Source organism: Notechis scutatus, chromosome 4 (genome assembly GCF_049901735.1).
Source record: "Notechis scutatus isolate UNSWTSFEM ecotype Mainland chromosome 4, rNotScu1.2, whole genome shotgun sequence".
NCBI lineage: Eukaryota > Metazoa > Chordata > Lepidosauria > Squamata > Elapidae > Notechis > Notechis scutatus.
In genome coordinates this window covers 53,835,625-53,861,207 of record NC_142012.1, presented here as the reverse complement: position 1 = coordinate 53,861,207, position 25,583 = coordinate 53,835,625, and the positions used below count along the sequence as shown (strand labels likewise).

The 25,583-nt window shown below is 41.8% G+C and overlaps 1 protein-coding gene across 5 annotated transcripts in view; it reads left to right on the top strand.

Annotated features, from left to right (window-relative positions):
* Positions 1-25,334, top strand: part of N4BP2 (NEDD4 binding protein 2) — a 39,904-nt gene extending 14,570 nt beyond the window's left edge. For 2 of the 5 annotated variants that reach the window (XM_087965748.1, XM_087965751.1), the window contains 13 exons: positions 456-544; positions 2,816-2,892; positions 6,709-6,867; positions 9,420-11,623; positions 12,388-12,473; positions 14,110-14,149; positions 15,647-15,873; positions 17,687-17,805; positions 17,904-18,039; positions 19,594-19,788; positions 20,709-20,877; positions 21,408-21,531; positions 23,521-25,334. In XM_087965748.1, the coding sequence (XP_087821874.1) occupies positions 456-544; positions 2,816-2,892; positions 6,709-6,867; positions 9,420-11,623; positions 12,388-12,473; positions 14,110-14,149; positions 15,647-15,873; positions 17,687-17,805; positions 17,904-18,039; positions 19,594-19,788; positions 20,709-20,877; positions 21,408-21,531; positions 23,521-23,566 (3,671 nt within the window). In that variant the 3' untranslated portion in view covers positions 23,567-25,334. The remainder of the gene's footprint in view (positions 1-455; positions 545-2,815; positions 2,893-6,708; positions 6,868-9,419; positions 11,624-12,387; positions 12,474-14,109; positions 14,150-15,646; positions 15,874-17,686; positions 17,806-17,903; positions 18,040-19,593; positions 19,789-20,708; positions 20,878-21,407; positions 21,532-23,520) is intronic. The other 3 variants (XM_087965750.1, XM_087965752.1, XM_087965749.1) reach the window with 2 other exon arrangements.
* The last annotated feature ends 249 nt before the right edge of the window (positions 25,335-25,583 follow it).

The following is a 25,583-nucleotide window of genomic DNA, read 5'->3' as shown; positions in this document are numbered from 1 at the left end:
GCCCTAACCCTGCAGGCCTTTCACAAGGCACAAAAAAAACCTGGCTTTGCCATCAAGCCCAGTTTATGACTTGTCTTGGCTGTGAGTCGTCTTGGCTGCTAATTTTGTTGGTTTCATATGTATATGAGATTGGCAGCCCATAAATTTATGAAATGATTAAAAGAAGTGTTGCTTGAGAGATCTGGAGTTTCTTTTTAAATGTCTTGGAGTTTTAGTTCAATGTGTAGTTGTATAGTTATGCGCATTATTGCACACATTATGAATTATATATTTGGGTTCTTTTTATTCCTTTTGCCTACATTTGTAATTACTGCAAGTACTTCAAAAACAGAGAAGCTGGAGAATTCAAAACAGATTATCAGAGAAGAACATCTTTTGTTTTCTATTAAGTAGTGATAATAAAAAATTGTTGGTTAGTTAACAATTAGTGTTTTATTTCTCAATTTATTTGCCAGCCAAAGAAGCCTTTGAGAAGAGGATCACTCCTATAATCATAGACAATACAAACACACAGGCTTGGGAAATGAAGCCTTACATTGCTTTGGTCAGTATTCCATATTTTAGTGATATTATGTTGAATATTGTTTATTTATAGATAAATGGGTGGGTGTATATAGCAGCGTGCTTCAAAGGATGTAAAAAAAATCAAGATGATGGTTATACTGGGGCCATCAATGGTTTGCACAAACAATCTCCACATAAAAAAATCAAGTAGAGCTTTTATTGTGATTATAGGGTTGCCATTTTGAATTTTTTTATGATATCCTGTATAGTAAATAAAGTATTTATGGTAATATTATGGAGTCCTTGGTGCTTTCTGAGCTTGGTGGTTTTCTGGCTGACATTTCATTACCAAACTAGATAACATCATCAGTACTAGATGCTGCACTTGATATCTGTACCAAATCCCACTCCCTTCTAGCCCTGATGATGTTGCTTAGTTGGGTCATGAAACGTCTGCAAGAAAATAACCAAGATCAGAGAGCACCAAGAATCCTACAGTCACCATCATAGTTCTACTGCTACTATTACTACTATTCCATTTCACAAACCTCACCCCCTTCTAGCACTGTCGATGTTACTAGTTTGGTAATAAAAAGTCTGCAAGAAAACCACCAAGCTCGAAGAGCACCAAGGAACCCACATTTCAACGCTGAGCTACAAATATTCTCTTCAGTCCATGCTATAATATTCCAATCTAGGATTAGGGACCAAGATAGCCACAAGTATCATGGCACCTGCTGATATGGTAAAGTGTTAAAACAAAACCAACCCCCCCCCCAAAAAAATGAGATTTTATTTTCTGGGAGTGTTTTGAATTTTTAAGTGTTCATTCTCAGCTACCTGTCATCTTTATTCCCTTGTCTGGAATGCTGAATGTTGGCCTGCTCCTTAGATTTGGACTCCTTGTTCTTGTAGAGGATCCATTTTTTTTTTAAATTGGAAAGCCTTCCCGTGTAAATAAGTATGATTCAGATTAATTCAAGGACAACTTTTTTTTCCTTTTGTTTAGCCCTATCTGGGAATCCCCCAGCTTTATTCACATTAAAATAAATTATATTGAATCCACGGGGGATGAATCATATGCAAATACGATTAGGATTACTAGCTGGTCTTATGCTCTGAGAGCACTACAGAAATGAGACTTGAATTTTTCAAAAATATATGATAGAAGATATTGCCTTCAAGAGTTTTAACTCCTGGACAGTGCCTAGACTATTTCTTGGTAAGATTTGGCCAAAATGGTCGGCATAGCCTTCTTTTTCCTAGAGTTAAGAGAGGGGGACTGGTTCAAGTAAGACCCTGCATAGGGTAGCACTAGAACTTGTTGTATCTTAGTTTCTAGCCTAGCACCTAAAGCACTAGGCCATATTGATGTATCACATCAATATACAGACATAGCTGTTTTTAACACTACAGTGAAAAAGGTAAACCAGGTTGAGTTTGATTTCTGATAACACAATGGAGTTTTCTGGATAATCATATCCACAGAATTTGCCTTTTGTCTTCTTCAAGGATGATTTTCAATATCCAGGTCTAGCCTACACTCCTGGGATTTCTTGAGGTTTCTTCTAGGGTGAAGTCACCTGTGGCCTTCAACTCTCAGAATTCCCTAGTAAGCCATGCTGAATGAGGAACTCTGAGAGTTGAAATCCACAAGTTGCCAAGGTTGGACACCCCTGGGTTAAGTGGACTACTTCCTGTTTAGCTTTCTCACCCAAACAAGATTGCCCGGTGCTCCACTTGCCTGGGATCTCATGATAATGGAGCCTACCTAATTTTAGGAAGAAGAAATAACACAAAGAAGTTGTGACCAAACAGTAATAATGAGTAGAATCCTTTCCAATTAGAAACTGACCTGATACTTAATTCTTTAGCTGTTCATTTGTAAGAAGATGAGAGGAGATGAGCTTTATTGTCTGTATTCACACTGGCACACATTAAAAAATGAAATTCTGATGCCCACCTTCAAAAGCGTGTGTGTGTGTGTATAAAAACAACCCCCATACATATACATGCACATACATGAGCTATATGCACACACATATATATATGAGCTATATGCACACACATACACATATATATATACATATATATAGTATAAGCTTATACATTAATATAAACATGTATATTAATCAGAATCTATACTGAATACATAGTGGGGGAAAAATCTTGAGAGTTAACCAAGCTGATACTATATAGTACAGAGCTATTACAGAATTAATGAGAATGGTTATTATTATTATTATTATTATTATTATTATTATTATTATTATTATTATTATTATTATTATTATTTTACATTTTTCTTCAGTCACAGCAACACAAATACAAAGTTATATTTCGTGAACCGGATACATGGTGGAAGTTTAAACCAAAGGAATTGGAAAGGTAATAATAGCAACAGTAGTAATTCTGTAACAACAGTATTGTATCAGGTCAATGAGAAATAAATAATAAACATATCTCAGTTAGAAATCAGTTCACTTGCTTGCAGAAAGCTACTACTCAGCCTGCTTTCAAATTATCTATATTTCTGTAGTGCTATTCCTTTTTTTTGGCTTAGATTTTATTGGTATTTATAAGATTTCATAGAATAATTGGGAATGGCAACTTTATTTTCTGAGTACTTCTGAGTACTCAGAGTTACCACCTTTCTTTGAGTGAAGGCATTCATTTAAACAGCATCGTGTGTGTGTGTGTGTGTGTGTGTGTGTGTGTGTGTGTATATATATATATATATATATATATATATATATATATATATATATATATATATATATATTCTTAAGTTTTCGCGGGTACTTACATGTATGGCATTCGGCTTTGTTCGGGTATTTTCCCACGTCATTGTAGTTGTTCTTTTAAAGTTGTAGCAACGTTTCAGCAGAATCTCATCTGCCATCATCAGGCTTCTGTATAGTGTTCGTCTGTGAGTCAGACTTTTACAGTGGTTTCAGATTTAAATTTGGGGCAGCCTATTGCTGTGCCAGAATGGTTTTTTCTTCATCCTGATTGGTTGGGAGTCTTGGTCTGTGTTTATTGGTCTTGGAGTTTGCTGTGTTCTGCTTGATTGGTGTTTCTAATATCTTCTGTCTGTTTTTTGGCTCTTTTTGTATCTTGATTGGCTGGCAGCTTCCACAAAAGCAAAATCACCAGCTTGATCCACAAAAACACACTGGGACATAATAGAGACCCAGAAGATGAACAGACCTATGGAACAGCTGTCCTGCCCTACATAAGAGGTACTACAGACAAAATTAGTAAGGTACTACACAGACATCACATCAAGACTGCCTTCAAAACAGACAGAAAAATAGCAGCCATCCTTAGCAACCCCAAAGATAAAATTGACCTGGAAAACCAAGGCATATACGAAGTCCCCTGTGCATCATGCCCAGCCACATACATTGGACAGACCAACAGAAGAATAAGTACCCGCCTGGATGAACACAAAAATGCAGTCAAAAAGCTGGAACACACTTCCTCACTAGTCCAACACATGGAAGCCACAGGTCATAGCATCAACTTCAATGGCACCAAAACCCTAGCCACTATAGAAAACCCTAGCCACAGAATCATCAGAGAAGCCATAGAGATTGAAAAAAGATCAGAAAGCATGAATAGAAGAGATGATTCCACCAGGCTGTCAATCATTTGGAAGCCTGCACTCACAAACAAAAAAATCTCCACACCACAAGCCAGGCAAACACCTGGGCACAAACAGATCCCCCCTGATACCTCCAGCTCAAACACACCCCAACCAGGCACCCAGATGAAACCCAGCTTCCTAACTAATGATAGCCGTCCATTTACCCGAAGCCAAGCTGCACTAAAGGCCTCCAATAAAGTAACACAATGCTGCCAGCCAATCAAGATACAAAAAGAGCCAAAAAACAGACAGAAGATATTAGAAACACCAATCAAGCAGAACACAGCAAACTCCAAGACCAATAAACACAGACCAAGACTCCCAACCAATCAGGATGAAGAAAAAACCATTCTGGCACAGCAATAGGCTGCCCCAAATTTAAATCTGAAACCACTGTAAAAGTCTGTCTCACAGACGAACACTATACAGAAGCCTGATGATGGCAGATGAGATTCTGCTGAAACGTTGCTACAACTTTAAAAGAACAACTACAATGACGTGGGAAAATACCCGAACAAAGCCGAATGCCATACATGTAAGTACCCGCGAAAACTTGGCAGACAAGACACACATTAAGACTGAACTATACACCTTGACTAAAGTACTGACAGCCAACGGCTTCCACAAAAGCAAAATCACCAGCTTGATCCACAAAAACACACTGAAACATAATAGAGACCCAGAAGATGAACAGACCTATGGAACAGCTGTCCTGCCCTACATAAGAGGTACTACAGACAAAATTAGTAAGGTACTACACAAACATCACATCAAGACTGCCTTCAAAACAGACAGAAAAATAGCAGCCATCCTTAGCAACCCCAAAGATAAAATTGACCTGGAAAACCAAGGCATATACGAAGTCCCCTGTGCATCATGCCCAGCCACATACATTGGACAGACCAATAGAAGAATAAGTACCCGCCTGGATGAACACAAAAATGCAGTCAAAAAGCTGGAACACACTTCCTCACTAGTCCAACACATGGAAGCCACAGGTCATAGCATCAACTTCAATGGCACCAAAACCCTAGCCACTATAGAAAACCCTAGCCACAGAATCATCAGAGAAGCCATAGAGATTGAAAAAAGATCAGAAAGCATGAATAGAAGAGATGATTCCACCAGGCTGTCAATCATTTGGAAGCCTGCACTCACAAACAAAAATCTCCACACCACAAGCCAGGCAAACACCTGGGCACAAACAGATCCCCTGATACCTCCAGCTCAAACACATCCCAACCAGGCACCCAGATGAAACCCAGCTTCCTAACTAATGATAGCCGTCCATTTACCCGAAGCCAAGCTGCACTAAAGGCCTCCAATAAAGTAACACAATGCTGCCAGCCAATCAAGATACAAAAAGAGCCAAAAACAGACAGAAGATATTAGAGACACCAATCAAGCAGAACACAGCAAACTCCGAGACCAATAAACACAGACCAAGACTCCCAACCAATCAGGATGAAAAAAACCATTCTGGCACAGCAATAGGCTGCCCCAAATTTAAATCTGAAACCACTGTAAAAGTCTGACTCACAGACGGACACAATACAGAAGCCTGATGATGGCAGATGAGATTCTGCTGAAACGTTGCTACAACTTTAAAAGAACAACTACAATGACGTGGGAAAATACCCGAACAAAGCCGAAGGCCATACATCAGGCTTCTGTATTGTGTTCGTCTGTGAGTCAGACTTTTACAGTTGTTTCAGTTTTTAATTTGGGGCTAGCCTACTGCTGTGCCATTCTGGCAGACGAACACAATACAATATAGATCTTGTGCTGTAATCTAGGATATCTCCACAACAAAACTCACAAGGCCATCACACAGCCCATTATACCAACATCAACTCCATCAACCAATCAAGAGGCAGCAGCGCAGCCAACCAGCCCAGCACACCAGCCCCCACCACCAGTATTTATAGAGAGATGGCAGCTCCGATCACACACTGCTTGCACTGGCACGAAGCCGAAAGCACCAGCCTGAGGATGGCGAGTGGGACCTCGCTGAAACATCGCCAAGATACTCTTAATCTTACACGGGAAAAGACCCGAACACACCTAGACTTACATACCTGTACCCGTGAAAATCTACGAATATATGTGTGTGTGTGTGTGTGTGTGTGTGTGTATTGACAGTAACAAAATTTAAGGACAACTAGTCTTTATGTGGATTAATTGTTTCCTCGCTGATATAAAACGTGATGATTTAAAGTTCAGTCCTTTTTTTAAAAAAAAACTTTAAAATAAGTCAGTAAATAGGCTACTTATGGTATATTTTAAAAAAAAGAATTACAATTCCCAGCAATTTTGGAAGGGCTTTAGAAATCATCTATTTAAGTCTTTAAGGAAAAGTCCCTTGTTTAGACCAGAGTAGGAGAAGAATTAGGTAATGTTCATGAGCTGCAGATCGGCGTGAAACAATAAATTTTTAAAAGTTTTAATTTGTAGTTACTTTTTAAAAACATTCTCTCAAATATGTTAAAGTTGCATGCAGCATGCCTATGTTGTGGTGGTAACATATCAAGTATTTTGTTCTTTTCAATATTTAGGCGAAATGTTCATGGTGTATCCAAAGAAAAGATCAAAAGAATGTTGGAACGATATGAACATTGCCTGACTGCTAATTCAATTTTGAATTCTTCAATCTCAGATGACATGAGGAAGCGTGAAACCTGTGGTGAAATTCTTCATCGCGAGAAAAGGCAGGGGTAAACTTTCTACCAACGTTTTAACCTTGCTGTTTAAAGTACGAAGTTTATTGTGGGGTCCTCGTGGACCTTGATAGTTTTCTTGAAGACATTTCATGATCCAACTGGGTCACATCAAGAGTGATATAAGAGAATAGTATTTGGTACAGTTGTGTCACGCCCCTGTTAGAGTTTGAATCTGAGATGGAAGACGAACAGCTGACTGAGAGCAGGAGAGTGGCTCCGTTGGCTGGGGAGGAAACTGGGGAGGGGCAAAGTCAGGCTGGACAGAGCAGGGGAGGGGTAGAACAAAGGAGAGGGGGTTCAGAGGAAGACCAAGGCCTACCCCCTCCTCATCCTAGGGCACGCAGGGAAGAACAGAGAAGAGAGCAACATGGGTTGCGTGGCTTACGGGGGAGGAAAGGGCCCTGATTCCCTTAACAAGGCACACCTGGGGAGGGAGTTTAAAGGAGAGGCAGTTGGGAGGGGCGTTTGTCGGGAACAAACACTGAATTCATTGAGTGTTGAAAGTTGTGGCCTGCATTTCTGGCTTTCTTCCTGACTGTTTGAATTATTGCTGTGCTTTTGTGTGCTTATCTTGTCTTGCTGGAATTATTGCCGCGCTTCTTGGACTCATTATCTTGCCCTGCTAGAGTGATTTACTGCAGTCATTCTGCTAACAGCGTTTGGACTGGAGTGTCTGCAGCCAGAGGCTGCTACAGGTTTGTGGGAGAGCTTTTCTCCAGGCCGGAGAGTAAACGGGACGTTGGGGCCAAAGTTGGTGCCAATAAAGGGACTCATACTGGTTCTCTGGCTAGTGTTGCCTTTGTGCCACGCCCCGGGTCATCACAAGTTGTCTAGGGCAGCATCTAGCCCTCATGCTAGAACACCAGACTGTGGGAGGACATCTGGGAGAGTCCCCTAGGCGGGGCATTCACAGTTTCAATAAAACCCTTAAAGTAGAAATGATATAATTTGCCTTGACATTTTGTGTGTCCTGGAGATTTGCTGTTGTGCTTTTCCAGCAGCAAAACTTGAGCTCAAACGGGTTTGCTATACTAGCATAGTAGGAAATGTATAGTATTCTGTGAAGATAATTGTAAAAGTTGTAGACTAGGGGTGTCAAACTCGACTTCACTGAGGGTTGCATCAGGGTTGTGTTTGAACTTGGGAGGGCTGGGGGAGGGCGCAGCCACTGTGGGCACGGCTAGCTCCATTTTCGGTTGGGGTGGCCTCCTGCAACCCTCTGCCATCGAAAACGGAGCTCGAGAGGACTTCCAAGCTCTGTTTTTGTTAAAAGAGGCACTACGGGCCAGTCCTTCTCTGTTTCCAGGGCAGCCCCACAGCACCCAGGGGCCGGATCTGGCCTTGACTTTGACACCCTTGTTGTAGACCATCTGTGTACCCGGTGACAGATTTTAATAAGGAAAAATAATTAAAATAGTATACTTAATGCTAATGTGAATTTCTTCATCTGTGTAGACCTCCCTATTTATTTCAGTGGATAATACAAAGATATGACTATTTCTGCTGAAATAATCATATCATTATATTGATACTTTGGGGGGAGGGGTTGTCCACCAGCTCAAAGCAAATGCAGACTCTTCCATTTGGTTTTAGAGTCTTAATGAAATGTTAAGGGTGCGTGCGTGTGTGTGTGTGTGTGTGTGTGTGTGTGTGTTTTCTTAAGTTTTCGCGAGTATTTATATATATGATATTCAGCTTTGTTCGGGTATTTTCCTACGTCATTATAGTTGTACTTTTAAAGCCTGCACTCTCAAACAAAAAAATCTCCACACCACAAGCCAGCCAAACACCTGGGCACAAACAGATCCCCCCTGATACCTCCAGCCCAAACACACCCCAACCAGGCACCCAGATGAAACCTAGCTTCCTAATAAATGATAGCCGTCCATTTACCCGGAGCCAAGCCGCACTAAAAGCCTCCAATACTGGAAACACAATGTTGCCAGCCAATCAAGACAAAAAAAGCTACAAAACAGACAGAAAATATTAGAAACACCAATTAAGCAGAACACAGCAAACTCCAAGACCAATAAACACAGACCAAGACTCCCAACCAATCAGGATGAAGAAAAAAACCATTCTGGCACAGCAGTAGGCTAGCCCCAAATTTAAAACAGAAACGGCTGTGAAAGTCTGTCTCACAGACGAACACAATACAGAAGCCTGATGATTGCAGATGAGATTCTGCCAAAACGTTCTACAACGTTAAAAGCACAACTATAATGACGTGGGAAAATACCCGAACAAAGCTGAATACCATACATGTAAGTACCCACGAAAACTTAAGAATGTGTGTGTGTGTGTGTGTGTGTACACACACACACACACACATATGCGATTCCTTAAGCAGCCAGTCTTCATTTCAACAAAAATCCTCTTTTGTCCAAGAAAAATAGTTTTGAGTTTTGAGCAGCCAGTCCTTTAACACACTGTATCTTCCTTCTGTCTGCTTATGCCATTTTAGGTAATGCCCTAAAATGTTTTAGCAGAAGTAAATTTCAGCGATGTATGCGTAATATATATATATATATATATTTGTCTTGTAGGAAAGAAGAACAGAAAGAACATTTTGCCTCCTCTTTGAAAGGAATAGAATTAAATCCAGATGAAAAAGCTACTTTAGAAGAAGTTATAGCAGAAGATCAGAACCTTCAAAATGAAAACCAAAGAGCTGGACATGATTTTAAAGAATCCAGTTCTGAATGTAGTATAGATTGCTTGGACGCTACTGCATTACCAGCAAGAATCAAAATGGAATCCATTCTTGAAACAGAGTTAAGACCAGTCTGGGATTCCAGTGAAAATACTCTGTTGCACAATAACCATGAGTTGAAACTTCAGATTGAAGCAACTGCATGTCATAAAATAACAGAACCAGAATTCACAGAAACACAAAATAAAGATGGAGATTTTAATTCTGGCAGCTCAGTAAAACCTGAAAAGTTAAACTTTGTGGGAGACTGGCCAGTAGAACAAACTTTGGCTCAAAGGGTGAAAAGAATTAAAAGATTAGAAAAACGTGCCAGGAGGGACAAAGGAGATTCAAGTATGCCAACAGCTACTCTTGATTCATTAAAAAATACAAGTGAAGATAAAACATTGGATTTGATAGACTGTCATCAGGAACTGCCACTTTCTGATGACAGGTGTGAAGATAAATGGGACGAAAGTGACTGTAATTTTCCTTCCATGTTGGTGCCTGAGGTTAATAATACAGAAGTCCATACGACAGAATTGCTGACGGTAGACTGGCCAGTCCAAACTTTACAGCAAAGACAACACAAAATGAAAAGGATAACCAAGCGAGACATTAATGAGACAGGTGGATTAGAAAACAGTCAAGATGGTGTCAGCGTTAGTGATGGGACTGCAACGTCTCAGCTGAATGAGACCTCTGCAGATGCTGAAGAGCTGTGGGCCTCTTCAAAGGGGAAACCCTTTCAAGGGTCTGAAATCACAGCTGCTGAACCTCTGAGTGAGAAAAAGCCAGTGCTGAATAAAAGAACACGTAAGCATCATAAATTAGCATTAACATTTACCAACAGTTCGGCCCTCAACAAACCAGTAGAACCACTGTCCCTGTGCAGTTGGACAGAAGAAAAACCCAACGAAGTTGTGGAGTCCCAGGCTACCAAATCTTCACAGACAGAACCACGAGATTTTGCCCTTCTGTGGAGACTGGAGAGAGAGATTGTCTTTTCAGAAGGTACAAAAGTACTGCATGGCAGACTCGATGGATTCGTACCCAAAAGGGTTGAAGCTATTCCAGGTTGTCCAGAAAAAATACCCTACAAAGTAACCTACGAGAGAAGCACCTATGTAGAAGAAAGGGAGCTGGTGAGAGTCGATGAATCTGAGCATCTCGATATTTTGTGTAAGCTCTTTGGGTCTCTTTCATTCGATGCCATTAAAGATCTGTACGAACGATGCAACCGGGATATGGATTGGGCCACGGGGCTCCTGTTAGACTCTGCTGAGAAGCTCTGCAAAGAAGACGATGTTGGAGGCCTGCAGGAAGCAGAGGTTCGGCTCCCGGATGTGTCTCTTCCTTCGAAGAGACCCGCTGCGACTGAAGACAGGTTTGCCGGTTCTGTGGCAGGTACTCAAGCGACTGCAATTTCAAGGATTAGTCACAAATGCGAAATAACGAGAGTCCCCCTTGGTGACGACAGTGGAGACATTTCTGACCATCCTGCAGGACACGGCGTACATTCTTCTTCAGGAGAAAACGAAACTCATCCGTTACCGGATGCAGGAGAAGACATAAGCCCATCAGATCCGGAGGTAGATCCTTTGAACACGCAAATAAAACCAAGAATTTCTAGGAGGCTATTAGAGAATGATCCATGGAGGACATCCTCGGTTAATGAAATGGATATCGCTCTTCCTGACAAAGGTGATGGCCCTTTGAAAGCCACCTGCGATGCGGAAGAAGATCAGTTTCAAGCAAGCTTACAGGAGGGCCCGTTTCCAGAAGCGACGTCAGATTTGAAGCGAATGGAAGCAACCAATTTGAGCAGTGCAGAAAGCCACAAATCTGAGCAGGGCACAAAAATGGATTGTAAGTCCGGCATTGTGGTTCCGACACAAAGAGAAAAGAACATCTCTGATCAAGATGATGGGACAATCAGGTTGCAGAATTCCATCCCTCCCTCAAAGTCCGTGACCATAGATTGTCTCGAACTGGTCTTAGCTCCTGAATTAGCCATGCAGTTAAGTGAAATATTTGGACCGGTTGGAGTTGATACAGGTAATAACATCAATGACTATTTTACTTCCATAAAATAGTAAATTGATTCTGAACTTGGAACTGATGATTGTATATACCTAACAGATCTTAAGATTTAAAAGAACTGAAGAGGTTAAATAATAGAGGTTGGTATAGATTAGGCAATAATATATAAGTATTCCAAGACTTTCTTTTGAATTAAGCCACTTTAGGTCATTGTTCATAATTCATGGTTTATTTTTGGCCTGCTACATGGGTTTGACATTTTTGTTCAATGGCTAGCTAGCTGCTAATTTATGGGAAGACTGTAGTAAAAATCAAGTTACTACAACTAATTACTCTGTTGTAGTAAAAGCTTTAATGTTATTTTATCTTATAACAGCAAAATCTGTTCCAATTACGGGCCCAGAATCTAGAGTGTGTAGGTGAACTAATGCTACCCAGATATTTGTGACTTCATCTTTTATCACCTTAATCAACATTTCCACACAAGCTGCCAAGAGATTGCAGCAGAGAGAAATTTGAAAAAACAAGTAAATATGATTTTGGTCTTGGCTGACTGGCTGGGGAATTCTGGGAGTTGAAGTCCACAGATCTTAAAGTTGCCATGGTTGGGAATCCCCAGTTTTGTAACATTTCCATGCTTTCACATTATTTAGATGGCACATTTAAAAAAAGCAATTAAAACTTAGTTGTGTCTTACAAAAAAAGCATTAACTAAATAGAATGAAACTCTCTTTCAATGTGTATGTGAATTTTATCTCTTTTTCCCCTCCTTCCATAAGGATCACTAACTCCTGATGACTATGTGGTTCATATTGATCTGAATTTGGCCCGAGAAATTCATGACAAATGGAAAGCATCTATTATGGTTAGTCAGCTTAGATCTAAAGATAAGCTTATTGTTGTTCATGACTTAATATTACATGGCATGCATTATATTACGGAATATTTATGTTTTTACTTGTTCTATAAATTATTGACATTTCAATAATTTGCAGAACAATTACATTGCACTTAGTCCAAATGTAGTCCAAACACATTTCTTTAAAAATATGTACAGCTAGTTCTTAACTTACAGGCATAATGGAGTGCAGAATTTCCATTGTAATTTGTTTCTCCAGACAAGGGCTACAGGTGAGAAGATCTCCCAGTTTCGATCTGTTGGTCATCCTTCTACGTTAGGTCAAAGGATTCCTGTCCCACTGAGGATGCGAACAATACGGCTAAAGAAGAAACCCAGAGAGGCATGCTTAAATTTAAGATAAGATAGGACAGGGCAGGGCAAGGCAGGACAATATAAGATAATAAGATAACCCTTATTTTCACTTTTTCTATGTATACACTGGCACACATTAAAAATGAAATTTTGATGCCTGCTCTGAAAAGAATACACACACACACAAACACACACACAGACACAAAATACACAGAGTTACTTATATACATACAGTCCATTTTGAATACATAGCAAAACAAAACATCTTGAGAGTTCGCAAGATTGATACTATGCAGGGGTCTCCAACCTTGGCCACTTTAAGACTTGTGGACTTCAACTCCCAGAGTTCCTCAGCCAGCTTGCTGGCTGAGGAACTCTGGGAGTTGAAGTCCACAAGTCTTAAAGTGGCCAAGGTTGGAGACCCCTGCAAAGTATTACAGAATCTAGTTGTTCTGCTTTGGCTACCACGAAACTACCCTGTACTCGAGAAAATGGTGCTAGAATTAGAATATCAGTCCCAACTCGCAGATACTGGAGCCTATCAGTAAGCAAAGAAAGAATTCAGTTGCAGAAAGGAGTAGTAACGCCTAAAAGGCCCAGTTTGTCTCCTAAATGCTGAGGAAGGATCGTATTAAGTGCCAGACTAAAGTCGACAAACAGCATTCACATATGAGTATTTCTTTCCTCTGCGTGCGCCAGAGGTGGTATTCAGCTGGTTTGGATTGGTTCTGGCGTATCGGTAGTGGAAATTTTGAGTAGTTCGGAGAACTAGCAAATACCACCTCTGGATGGCCCCGCCCCCTGCCCCGCCCTTTCCCGTCATATATTCCCTTGTTTTTTAGCTCAGCTGATTTGCGTGGCAGAGTGGGTTGCCGCGCCTCAGCTGAGCTAAAAAACAGCTCACCTCACTAGCGCTGACACAGAGGGTGGTCTTTGAGCGCTGCGCATGCAAAGCGCTCTCTCATAGAACCGGTAGGAAAAAATATGGAATTCCCACCACTGAAGTGCGCCAAGCTCCAATGGAGAACAGGGGAAATAACCCCCTCAGTGGAACCATTTGGACAGTAAGCAAACTGAAGCGAGTCAAACACTGGAGGAAGGCCAGATACAATAAAGTCCTTTATCAGCCTGTCAGAACATTTCATAATGGTGGACGTAAGTTCACCTGGAGGATAATCATTAAGACCCGTGATTGAAGGATGTTTTGGGGGGTGCTGGCAAAGTAATGGCAGTTTTAAGTGTCCTGTTAGTATTGCAAGGTACTAATATTATCAATGTTTTGATTTAGAAGAGGAGAGAAGAAGAATTGCACAAACTTCTTGAAGAAAGTAAGTATCGTCTTCAATTATCATGGTTCTTGTGTTTGTAAAATCCACCATTGCAAAGATCTTGCTTCCTTCTACACCCACTGCCACGACCAGCATTTCTTATGTGTGAACTGCTTTTTTTTATAGCAGCAATATATCTCTTTTGTGACTTAGTTCTCTTTGTGGTTTAGTCAGTGTATATAAGTCAGTGTGGTCTATAGCTGCCTATTTTTATGTTTGGCAATTTTTAAAAAGTGCAGCATCTCACCGGCTGAAGGTTGACTCCGCCTTCCATCCTTCCGAGGTCGGGTAAAATGAGGACCTGGATTGTTGGGGGCAAGAGGCTGACTCTGTAAAATGCTTAGAGAGGCCTGCAAAGCACTACAAAGCAGTGTGTAAGTCAAAGGGCTATTGCTATCTAATGACCACAGACTACAAGTGAGTAAGCAGTAGGTTTCACAACTGAGATACACTTGTGAGAAACATTGTATTGTGATTGTTTATTCAGCACCAGAATAGGTTTGTGCTTTTAATATAATTTATTGCTTGTTTATTAAGGTTTTAACCTACCTTCATCACTTATAAATAACTTAAGGCAGAAAAGATGCCTAGTACTCCTTCCTTCTCCTGTTTTCCCCACAACAACAACCCCGTGAGGTGAGCTGGGCTGAGCGAGAGAGACTGATTCAAAGTCATCCAGCTAGCTTTCATGCCCAAAGCGGGATTACAACTCAGCGTCTCCTGGTGATTGGCCCACCCAGTCAGCTTTCATAGCTAAGGTGGGACCAGAACTCACAGCCTTCTGGTTTCTAATCTGGTACCTTCACCACTAGATCAAACCTGGACAAGTAGAAAAGACGGCTGTGGACATGTTGTTTTTTACCCTCATCAGTGGAGGTACACCTAAATAGACCTAGGCAAACAATCAGAGGTGCTATTCAACTGGTTCGGACCAGTTTTGGCGTACCGTAGCGGAAATTTTGAGTAGTTCAGAGAACTGGCAAATACCACCTCTGACTGGCCCTGCCCACCTGCCCCCACCCTATCCTGTCCTATATTCCCTTGTTTTTTAGCTCAGCTTATTCACACGGCAGAGCGGATTGCTGCACCTCAGCTGAACTAAAAAACATCTCCCTTCACCAGTGTTAACAGAGGATGTTTTTTGATTGTTGCACGCATGAAACACGCTCTCATAAAACCGATAGGGGAAAAAAATGGAATCACACCACTGCAAACAACGTATAAATGAAAGTAACTATTTTAGTAAAGAATACTAAAATAGAATTGATACACACGATGTATTGGTGTGTGTGTAATACATTTATTTTCCTGTCCATCTTCAAAGGGGCCAAAGTTTGTTTCTGGCTCTGCAATTTGTAATCTTCAGTTAAACTTTAACTACATAAGAAAACCATTGCATTCGGGTCCCTCTCCTTATTTTCTTTAAGATCGTCTCTTTTTTTCTTTTTAAATCTAAATAAAATGCCATTTCATCTCCCATTTTTATTTGTCCTGAAGAACCCACGCTGTTTGAGCAGCTGCACCCAGGCAAAGTGGACGACGTGCTGTCCCTGTACGCTGCTGATTTTCAAGAGCAGGAAAGTTTATCTACAGCTGGGTCGGCTGAAAGCTCGGCAGCTTCCGATGTTTTCCCTTACATGGATCATTGGAACGTCCACACTCAGAGAGTCTCACTTCGGGAGATCATGTCCGAAGAAATTGCACTGCAAGAAAAACTAACAGGGGTAGGCTATTTGCTACAGCTTCGGCTGGGTCTATTTCCTGTACATCTCATCCTGAGAGCTGGGTTGTCATAGTGGTCCCAACAACCCCAGCTGCCAATCTTCCACTGCTTTGCAGCATTGTGTTTTCTGTTCTGGTCCCCAGTAGGTTCCGCAAATCCCGCCTTCCAACTCCATAAGCCCTAGAACAAGTTCGGCAATCTTAAACACTCAAATGAGCCAGAAAAGTCCTAACTGGAAGCTCCCTCCCTCCCCCCCCCCCCTTCAATTCTGGAGCTGACCGGAGGTCCGATTCCCCCATCATAGAGTCTCCTCCTAGCATGGCGTCCTTTTTCCTCTACCTGTCCTCACCGAAAGCCCTATCAATTGTGGAGCCAACCAGAAAACCCTCTCCTTGCCATAGAGTCTCCTTCTGGCGCTGCTTCCCCCCCTCCCAAACCAGAAGCTCCCCTGAAAATTGTGGTGCTGACCAGCAATAGGGAGCCGCAGCAGAAGGATGAAAGAGCCACATGTGGCTCCAGAGCCATGGGTTGCTGACTCCTGCCCTAGAAGGACAAGTAACTACAAAAGGACACAGATGGTCAAATGTGGATTGTCATACAAATCTGTCCTTTCTGGATGTGCGTTGCGAAATCAGATGCACGTATGTTCCATCCTGACAGCACAATGCACATTTCATCATTCGAACAAAATCCTGGATTTGTTAAAGTGTATTGCCAAATAGATCCCACTCCCCCCCCCCAAGAATTCACAGTGGAAGTCATAACACTCCCCCTCTGTTTCCTCAAAACAACCCCGTAGGGTTGGGTGGTTGGCCAAAGAACTGCATGGCATAACTGCATAGACTCTGAGAGTCCCTGTAGGCTCAAGAGTATTTTGAACCCAGGTCCCTAAAGCGCTAGGGCAGCACCTTAAATATTATATCATTCTACAGAGCAGTAGAACTGTTGTATATACCCTTGGATAAGCCAAGAATTTTAGATGCCAAAATGCCCTCAGAAGATCGGGTTTACCTATGTGTGGCTGGGCATTATATGTTGTAATTGTACAGTAATGGGTAGTCCTTAATTTACACCAAGTTCATTTAGTGATCATTCAAAGTTATAATGGCACTGAAAAAAGTGACAGGATTATTTTTCACACAACTGTTGTAGCATCCATATGATCAAAATTCAGACACTGGGCAAATGATTCATATTTACGATGGTTGCAGTATCACCTTTTGCGACTTTCTAACAAGCAAAGTCAAGGGGAAGCCAGAATCACTTAACAACCGTGTTACTATCTTAATGACTGCAGTGATTCACTTAACAACTGTGGCAAGAAAGGTCGTAAAATGGGGTAAAATAACTTCCGCTTTCTTAGCAGCGGAAATGTTGGGCTCAATTGTAGTCATAACCCAAGGACTACTTGCATACTTAAGGATAAGCCAAGAATTTTAGGTACCAAAATGCAATCAAAAATCGGGTTCACCTTATCTGTGGCTGGGCTTATGCCCCAATATATATGATGATATTTTTTAAAAGTTACAGTACCCCTGTTTCCCATATGTATTTGTGGATAAGCCAACACTCAAATTTTTAATCCAAAATACCATGAAAGATGCATGGCAGTTTACCCATGGGTGGTGCAATGTTCATGATACTTTGTTTAAAAGTTTGAGGATTGGCTCACCTGCAGATATATGCAAGTAGAGATGGCAATAACTAATGGAAAAATATGAAAAGTTGTGCCATGGTTTATGATTTGCACCGTATCATTGTAGAAATACTTTAGAGGTATAATTTTTTTTCTCTCTTTTTTTTTGTTGGGATAGAAACCTTTTCCTTGGATTGCTAAAAAAGACTGTGCTGCTAAACTGAAGGAAAAACAACTTTTGGAGTTATTCCCAACCATTAACGCAAACTTTTTGATGGACATCTTCAAGGACTACAAGTGGGTCTTCCTTTCATAATACGATGCGCCATTGGTTACGTGAAAGTATTCTGCCTGAAGTGACTCCTTGTGTTGTGTTGTTGTGTTTAATTTGTCAGTTATTCCTTGGAACAAACTGTCCAGTTTCTCAATAGCGTTCTAGAGGCAGATCCCATAAAAACAGTGATAGCGAAAGAGCCTGCTCAGAATGCCAGACGTTCTCCTAGCAACACTTCCAAGACCCGGGATAAAAAGGTAAAGGCTGTTTCGCATGCATGTTGCAAATCTGATTTCTGAAAAGGACTTTTACAAACACATAAGTTAAAGGGGGCTGGGGCTTGATGCTGTCTGAGCTTGGATGTTTTCTTGCAGAGGTTTCATTAGGCAAGTAGGGGAACAAGTTCAAAAGAGACCGCCAGAAAGATCACAAAACCTCCTAACCAGCAATCAACAGCCAGATAAGCAGATTAACATCAAGTGGTAAACAAGTACCCCATTCAAGGAATTACAAACTGAATAAACAATACCCTAATCAAGAACACTTCCGCAACATTGACAGGGCAAGCCGCTTGTATAGAAACAGAGCAAAACCCGCTCGCTTCCAGAATTGATGACATAACTTAATTGGGTCATGAAATGTCCACGAGAAAACCACCCATCTCAGAGGGCACCAAGGATTCCATAGCCTTTCTCTTCCACCACCACCTCTATAAATCCCATTCCCTTCTAACACAAATGATGTTCCCTAGTTGGGTCATGAAACTTCCCCAAGAAAACTCAGCTTGAAGGACCCCACGGGGTCTTCTCCTTCCTCTTTCTCTTCTTCTTCCTCCTTTCTGTGATGACCCGAGGCATGGCACAAAGGCAACCCAATCAGATAATCAGGAAGAATCCCTTTATTATCTTCAACTTTGCCCTCAATGTCCAGGTTACATTCTGGCTGGAGAAAAACTCTCCCAGGAACAGCCTTTGACTGCAGAGAATCAGGTCCAAAACATGGTCAACAAAAACTGTAACTTTAAGTCCAATCAAGCCAAACTGAGGTAATTAATCTGGCAGGGCAGGAGCAAGAATTCCATATGTGAAGGCACGGCAAAACTCACATGGTTGGAAAGACAACAAGATGCAAAGACAACATAGGATAAAGTCATGTTTGCTCCCAGCAGCTACTGCAGTCAGCATTCAGTTCTTTTAAACTTTCATTCCCAGGTGTGGCTAATAAAGGTAATCAGGGCCCTTTCCTCCCCTGTAAGCCACCCAACCCACTTTGCTCCCTTCTCCATTCCTCCCTACGTGCCCTGGGATGAAGAGGAGGTGGGCCTGAGTCTTTCTCTGAACTCCCTCTCCTTTGTTCTATCTCTCCCCTGCTCTGCCCAGCCGGACTTTGCCCTTCCACAGCCTCCTCCACAACCAATGGAGCCATACTTTCACTCCCTGTCAGCTGTTTGTCTTCCTCCTCGGATTCAGACTCTGACGGGCATGACACTTTCCTTTTCCCCCTTCTCCACTCCGCAAACCCTTTCTAGCATTGATGATGTTACCTAGTTGGGTAATGAGATGTCTGCAAGAAAACCACCAGCTCAGAGAAGATCAAAGACCCCCCACAGTTCCACCCTGAGCTACAAATAGATTGGATCCTGCAACATTATCCTGGGACGCGTACTCTTGTCTTCATTTGTACAAATATATTTGTACAAATATACGTTTCTATTGGCACTAAGTGAAGCTCACTTCCCACAGTATGGCCTTTTTCTCGGTTTTTCCTTGAGCTAAGCCTTGCACTGTGTCTATAAAGACCTCACTGTTCAGTCCCAGGCTAAGAGGACTAAAGAGCTGGAAGACATTCTGAGCGAGAAGGGATTCCAAGACACGCAGTATCCAGGCTACGAGGACTTCAGGGCCGAGGCCTTTCTTCACCAACAGCAAAGGCAAGAATGCCTAAGAAAAGCAGGAGAAGCGTATCGCATGGGGATGAAGCCAGTCGCGGCATTCTATGTGCAACAGGTAACTTTGTTTTTTGCCAGTGACAAAGCAGCATTTCACCACAAAGACACCCATTCTGGAAAGCCACAAACCGCATGGGAATGTTAGGAAGGAGGACGTGGTTATTCAAATGATGCGGCTGTCAAAACTTGAGTTTTAAAATGGAGATTGTCCTCCTCCCTTCACCTCCCATGATTTCATAGGTCACTTTTTTCAGTCACTAAAAGAATGGATGTAAGTCAGCAACTACCTGTATACTGATTCACTTAAGAAATGTGGTGAGAAAAATCACAAAATGAGACCAAGTTCACTTAACAAATTTCTCCCTTAGCAACCGAAATGTAGGGCCCAATTGGGGGGTTGTAAGTTGAGAACTACCTGCATTCATGATCAGTTGCTTTTTGTAGTCCGTCACAGATAATGCCCTGTAATGTTTTTAATTCCTTCTGTTCCTGTTTCATACCTATGTTCACTTGAACTGCAAATACCTCAGGGGTGGGATCCTACTGGCATAACAACCGATTCGGGGAGTGGTGGAGTGCGCGCATGTGCATCACCGGCTCCGGCAAGCATTTATCTTCTCCAGCTGACAAGCGGCACTCAGCTGTGCTGCGCAAAGCAGCGGAGGAGGTAACAGCATAGAATAAAGGACTGCCTAGAGCCCGGGTGGGCCAAACGGACGACCAGATAGTTGTCACAGTGAACTGATCCAGTGTCAGCTGCTCTTCGGAGCTACTGGTTCTGTAGAACCAGGCCGAACCAGTAGCATCCCACCCCTGAGCTACCTGAAACAGATGTAACTGACCAGTGCGGTCAAAAGAGTCCGCTCATTGTTGTGAGACCCGGAGAAGGGTCCAGCTCTTTGCTCGGGGGGCGATGCTCCCCATAACCGGTACCGCACTTAAGTTGGCTGTTGTGTGTGTGTGTGTGTTTGACTGAAGGGTCAGCTTCATGAGCAGAAGATGAAAGAAGCCAACCAAGATGCGGCTCAGCAAATCTTTGAGAAAGTCAACGCTGCCAAGCTGCCCATCAACTTTTTGGATCTGCATGGTCTTCATGTGGATGAAGCTTTGGCTCACCTCTCTAGAGTCCTGCAGGAGAAAACCAAAGGTAAGAGCAGGGGTGGGATTCTACCGGTTCGGACCAGTTCTATAGAACCAGTTGTTATGATACTGTGCAATTCGGAGAACCAGCAAATCGTGCCCCTGGCTGGCCCCACCCCTCTCAACCCTCCCCTCCCCACCCAGCCAGTCCTTATCGCACTCGCACAACATTGCATGCAAGCCCGACTTGCTGGCTGCGTTCTTTCCCACCAGTCACTCCTTAAGGTATTTCTTTTTTTTCCAATTCTGGGAGTTGAAGTCCACAAGTCTTAAAATTTGCCAAGTTTGGAGACCACTGCCATGGGGGGGGGGGGCACACGCGGCCCATTTTAGCCACCTGAGGAACCGCGGGCTGGTCCTTTGATATTTCCAACCCAGCCCCATGGCCCGGATTTAAGTGCCCTGCGGGCAGGTTCTGGCCCTCAGGCTTGAGTTTGACCCTGCTGACTTACAAGGTCCCTTCCAACTCTTGTATAATCTGTAAGTTTAAAATGCCGAATGTCTGAAGAGAGAACATCTAGCATTCTTGCGAAACAGAACACAGCCTGGCAGGCGGCATACCGTACCTCTACGTGATCACTGGAAGGGGAAACCATAGCCAGGGAGGAGTTGCTCGGATCAAGCCAGCAGTTACGAAATACCTCACCAGCCACAAATTCAGGTGAGTTCTCCACATCTTGTAATCAAGCATTTTGCAGTTCTACATTTTTAACCGCTTCAGGACTGGCACTCTCGTTTTCTACAAAGGCTAAATGGATCAGTCTGGTCGTGATTCTCTACTACAGGCAGTTCTCGACTTACAACCCCAATTGAGCCCCAGCTTTCTTGTTCGCTAAGCGAGGCTGTTGTCAAAATGAGTTTTGCCCCATTTTACAGCCTTTCCTTGGCCACAATTGTTAAGTGAATCCCTGCGGTTGTGAAGATGAATCGGGCTTCCCCATTGACTTTGCTTGTCAGAAGATCGCAAAAGGGGATCACGTGACCCTGGGACGTGTTCATTTAGTGACCGGGTCAAGTACAACATCACTGAAAAGCAACTGATGACCCTTTTTCCGCACTTAACAACTTTTTATAGCATCCCCATAGTCAGAGGTGATTTACATTTGTATGTGTGATGACCCGGAGTGTAACACAAATGTAACAAAATCCAAAATGTAAATAAATATCCTTTAATGCCTCCAACTTGGCCCCACTGTTCAATAATTCTCAGTTGGAGATAAAATGTACTCAAAAATAGTCTTCAAAAGAAAGCAATACAGTCCGGATTTAATGAGCACATAGAGGTGAAATAAAAAACCAAACAAACTACAATGACGAAATTTCCACAACAGAACAGGAGAAGTAATTACCAAATTCAGGGAGATAATAAGGCACAGTCTAATTTCTGAATTGGACGCCAACCAAGATAACTTCAGACCAAAATAAAACACGCTTTGCTTCTGGCAATGCTGTGTTGTAACCATCTCTCTTGTATACTATTCTCCCCAGTTGCAACCAATGAGGGGGATCATGGCCGCTTCTTCTCTCGTAAGCCAAGTTGTTTCTTTCTCCGTTCCTCTCTGCGTGCCCTAGGATGAAGAGGGGATGGGCCTGGTTTTTCCTCTGATTGCCCTGCCGGCCTCTGTCCCTCCCCAGCCTCCTCCACAACTTCCGGAGCCAGACCTCCACTCCCTGTCAGCTGTTCCTCCTCTCCCTCAGAGTCTGACTCTAACAAGGGCATGACACTATGCTTGCAAACTGGGTCCTATTTAGTCTCCCTGGGGGTCATGTGATCCCCTTTTGCAACCTTCCAGCCAGCAAAGTCGTTGGAGATGCCAGATTCGCTTAACAACTGCGTTACTAATTTAGCAACTGCAGCGATTCGCTTAACAATGAAGTGGCAAGGAAAGTTGTAAAATGGGGCAAAACTGACTTAACCAATGTCTCACTTAGCAAAAGAAATGTTGGGCTCCATTGTGGTCATAAGTCGAGAACTGCCTTTATCAATATTTGGATCATACTGTCAAATTTTGATCACGTTCTCAAAGATCCATCTCATCCTGGGCACCCTTTTTTTTTTTTTTTTTTTTTGAACTATTACCATCTGGTAGACAGTACAGGAGAATAATAAAAACAAGGACAAATAGGCTGAAAACAGCTTCTATCCCAGAGCAGTAGCTCTGTTGAATTCTGCTGTAAAGTGCAATATTAATGCAATATCAGGGGTTATCAATTCAATTGAATAGAATGTGAAGGATGTGTGTTTGTGTTTATTTTCATAGTCATAAATTGTACACTGAAGATGGCATTTAATTTCATTGTACGAGGTGCAATGACAATAAACTAAACTTTTCCTGTTGCAAGTAAGTGTTTATGGCAACCTTTTCGCGATCTGGACTCTCTCTGCACAAGAGCCGTTGCACCTATGATACTTTTTAAAATGCCAACTGTATCCATGGTCACAAAAAAAAAACACCCCACAACCGAAATAATCAAAGTTCATCCGAAGATTATGTTTCTGCCTGCACAGCTTCTCCCTCAGGGAAGCCGGAGAAGTTTTGTTACAACATCGTAATTGAAACAGAAGGAATAATAGCTTTGTTCCTTCTATTCCCTGTTGTTTGAATTTATTCAGAACAGTATTTAAGTTCAATCTCTTCCTCTTCTGCAGGTTCACAGAAATAAAGTCGGGCTGCTTTAAAATCTTGTTGGAATAGACAGGAAGTCACCAAGAATGATCGGAAAAACTGAGGTTACCAAAGCAGAAACAACTTCGCGTTTTAATGGGATAAAAATGTGTGACTTGTCAAAAACAAGGTTTCACTGGAAAGGGCTTAACCGTCAGCAGGTGTTTGTGTCAGTGTGTTTTTCTCTACCAAATCTTTGTGTGTGTGTGTGTGTGTTTGAATGAGGAGTATTTTTATAAGTCTTCTGCTTATCAAGAAATGCACCCAGGAATTACCTTGAGAACAAAAAATAACATTCTCAATGGAAAGCAAAGGTTCCAATCGGAAATGCTCTGCCCTTTTCATAAATATCTGGAATATAGTGCTTTTTTTAATGGTCTCTATTCCATTTTAAAACAATTCTTGAAATTATGGCCGAGCTTACTTTGGATGCTTCAAAGAATTCTATCATCTTTCAGGTGATAAGAGTTAACGATTATTTGCCTCCTGTGTGTTTTTCACAAGAATCCTTGGCTCACTTCCGAAAGGAGGAAAAAATGGGTTGCATTTATTTTCAGGCAAAAAAGAAAAGAAAAAGAAAGGTAGTAGCTTGTATCTCAGCTTTTCAGATCTTTTCTCTTCTTTCCTTTTAACTCTCTAATGCATTGACAGGCTGCCGGATAGGACAGTAAAAATGTGATGAGGAATAACAGGGAGGGTCTATTATTCACTTAGAGCTTTGGCCTTGACTGCTTATTTGGATAAGTGTCATTTGCTAGAATCAGGGGCCTTTTCAAAAGCCCCTGTTATTGCAAGGATAATTCTCTACTTGGGAGCTTTTGATGCTCCCACAGAACTCAATATGAGCAGGCTGACCCTATCAATATTAAGATCTGCCACAAGTGCAATAAGCTTTGAAAATGAATACAGAAGTGTACATTCAGGTATATCTTTGCATTTTGGCTTCTAGAGATGTGAGCAAAACTCCAGCCTACAATGGTTATTGCCAATACTTCTGGAAAAGAAATATGAAGGAACCCCACCTGTCCTAACGCCATAAAAATGACGCATGTTCCTTTTAAAGAAAACACCAGCATCCGTTTTATGACAGCATATAAAAAATATGATCAGCTCTGAGCACATACTCATGTCATTAAGTAGAACACAAGTAGAAGACTCCTATGGCAGCTATTCAAATTATTGTGCATCGACTGATATTTTCATTTTCATGTTGTCATTTTGCCATGAATTTACAATGGTTTTGTCAAACTAGCATCTGGGAAGCCAAAGCATTATAGTGCATCCATGCAAGTCTCGGCGGTATCTTTGTGACCTGCTTTTCAAAATCTTTTCTTAAGACATAATATAATTGTACATTTGATATACTATTCTTGTTGTTGTTTTTTTAAAAAAAGATGAGATTGCTGAAGGGAATATGTGACGGTTTATGGTATTTTTAAAAACACATTTCTGAATTGGTTACCAGAGCTGAACGTCTGCCATGGTATTCAGTTCCTCTCCACTGAACCAGTTAAGACAAATGGAAATATTGTAAAGTCATGTATTGCTTTCTTTAGAAAAACTGAATGTACAATTTTACATTTCTCCTTTCAAAATAGAGCAGCAATTTACTTTCAGATATTTTTTTCTTTCCACTACGCTTTTCTTTTTAAAATGCAGATATTATGTAAGCCCGCATTATGAATTTCAGACATTTTTCAGATCCTTTAAAACGGCATTTCAGTAAAATCTGGAACTAAGAACGAGGAGGGAATAAACTGCAAGCGTGCCCAATAAAAAACTACTCCGATCAGTATTATCCCATCGAACTCATATTTGAAATAGATTATTTTAAAACTGCCCTGATCTTTCGAAAGACAGGACTATGCATCTGGGTCTGTCTTACCGTTGTTTGTGCAAGGATCATAAGATAAAGTAACTTGAATATGATATAGCCAAGGGCATCTTGTCAATGATTTTGTTTTGTTTCTCCCCCCCCCCCATTTGCTCTGATAAGAGTTTCAGGGCACGTAGATGTAACTCTGTCAAAGGTGGGATTTCTCCCCCG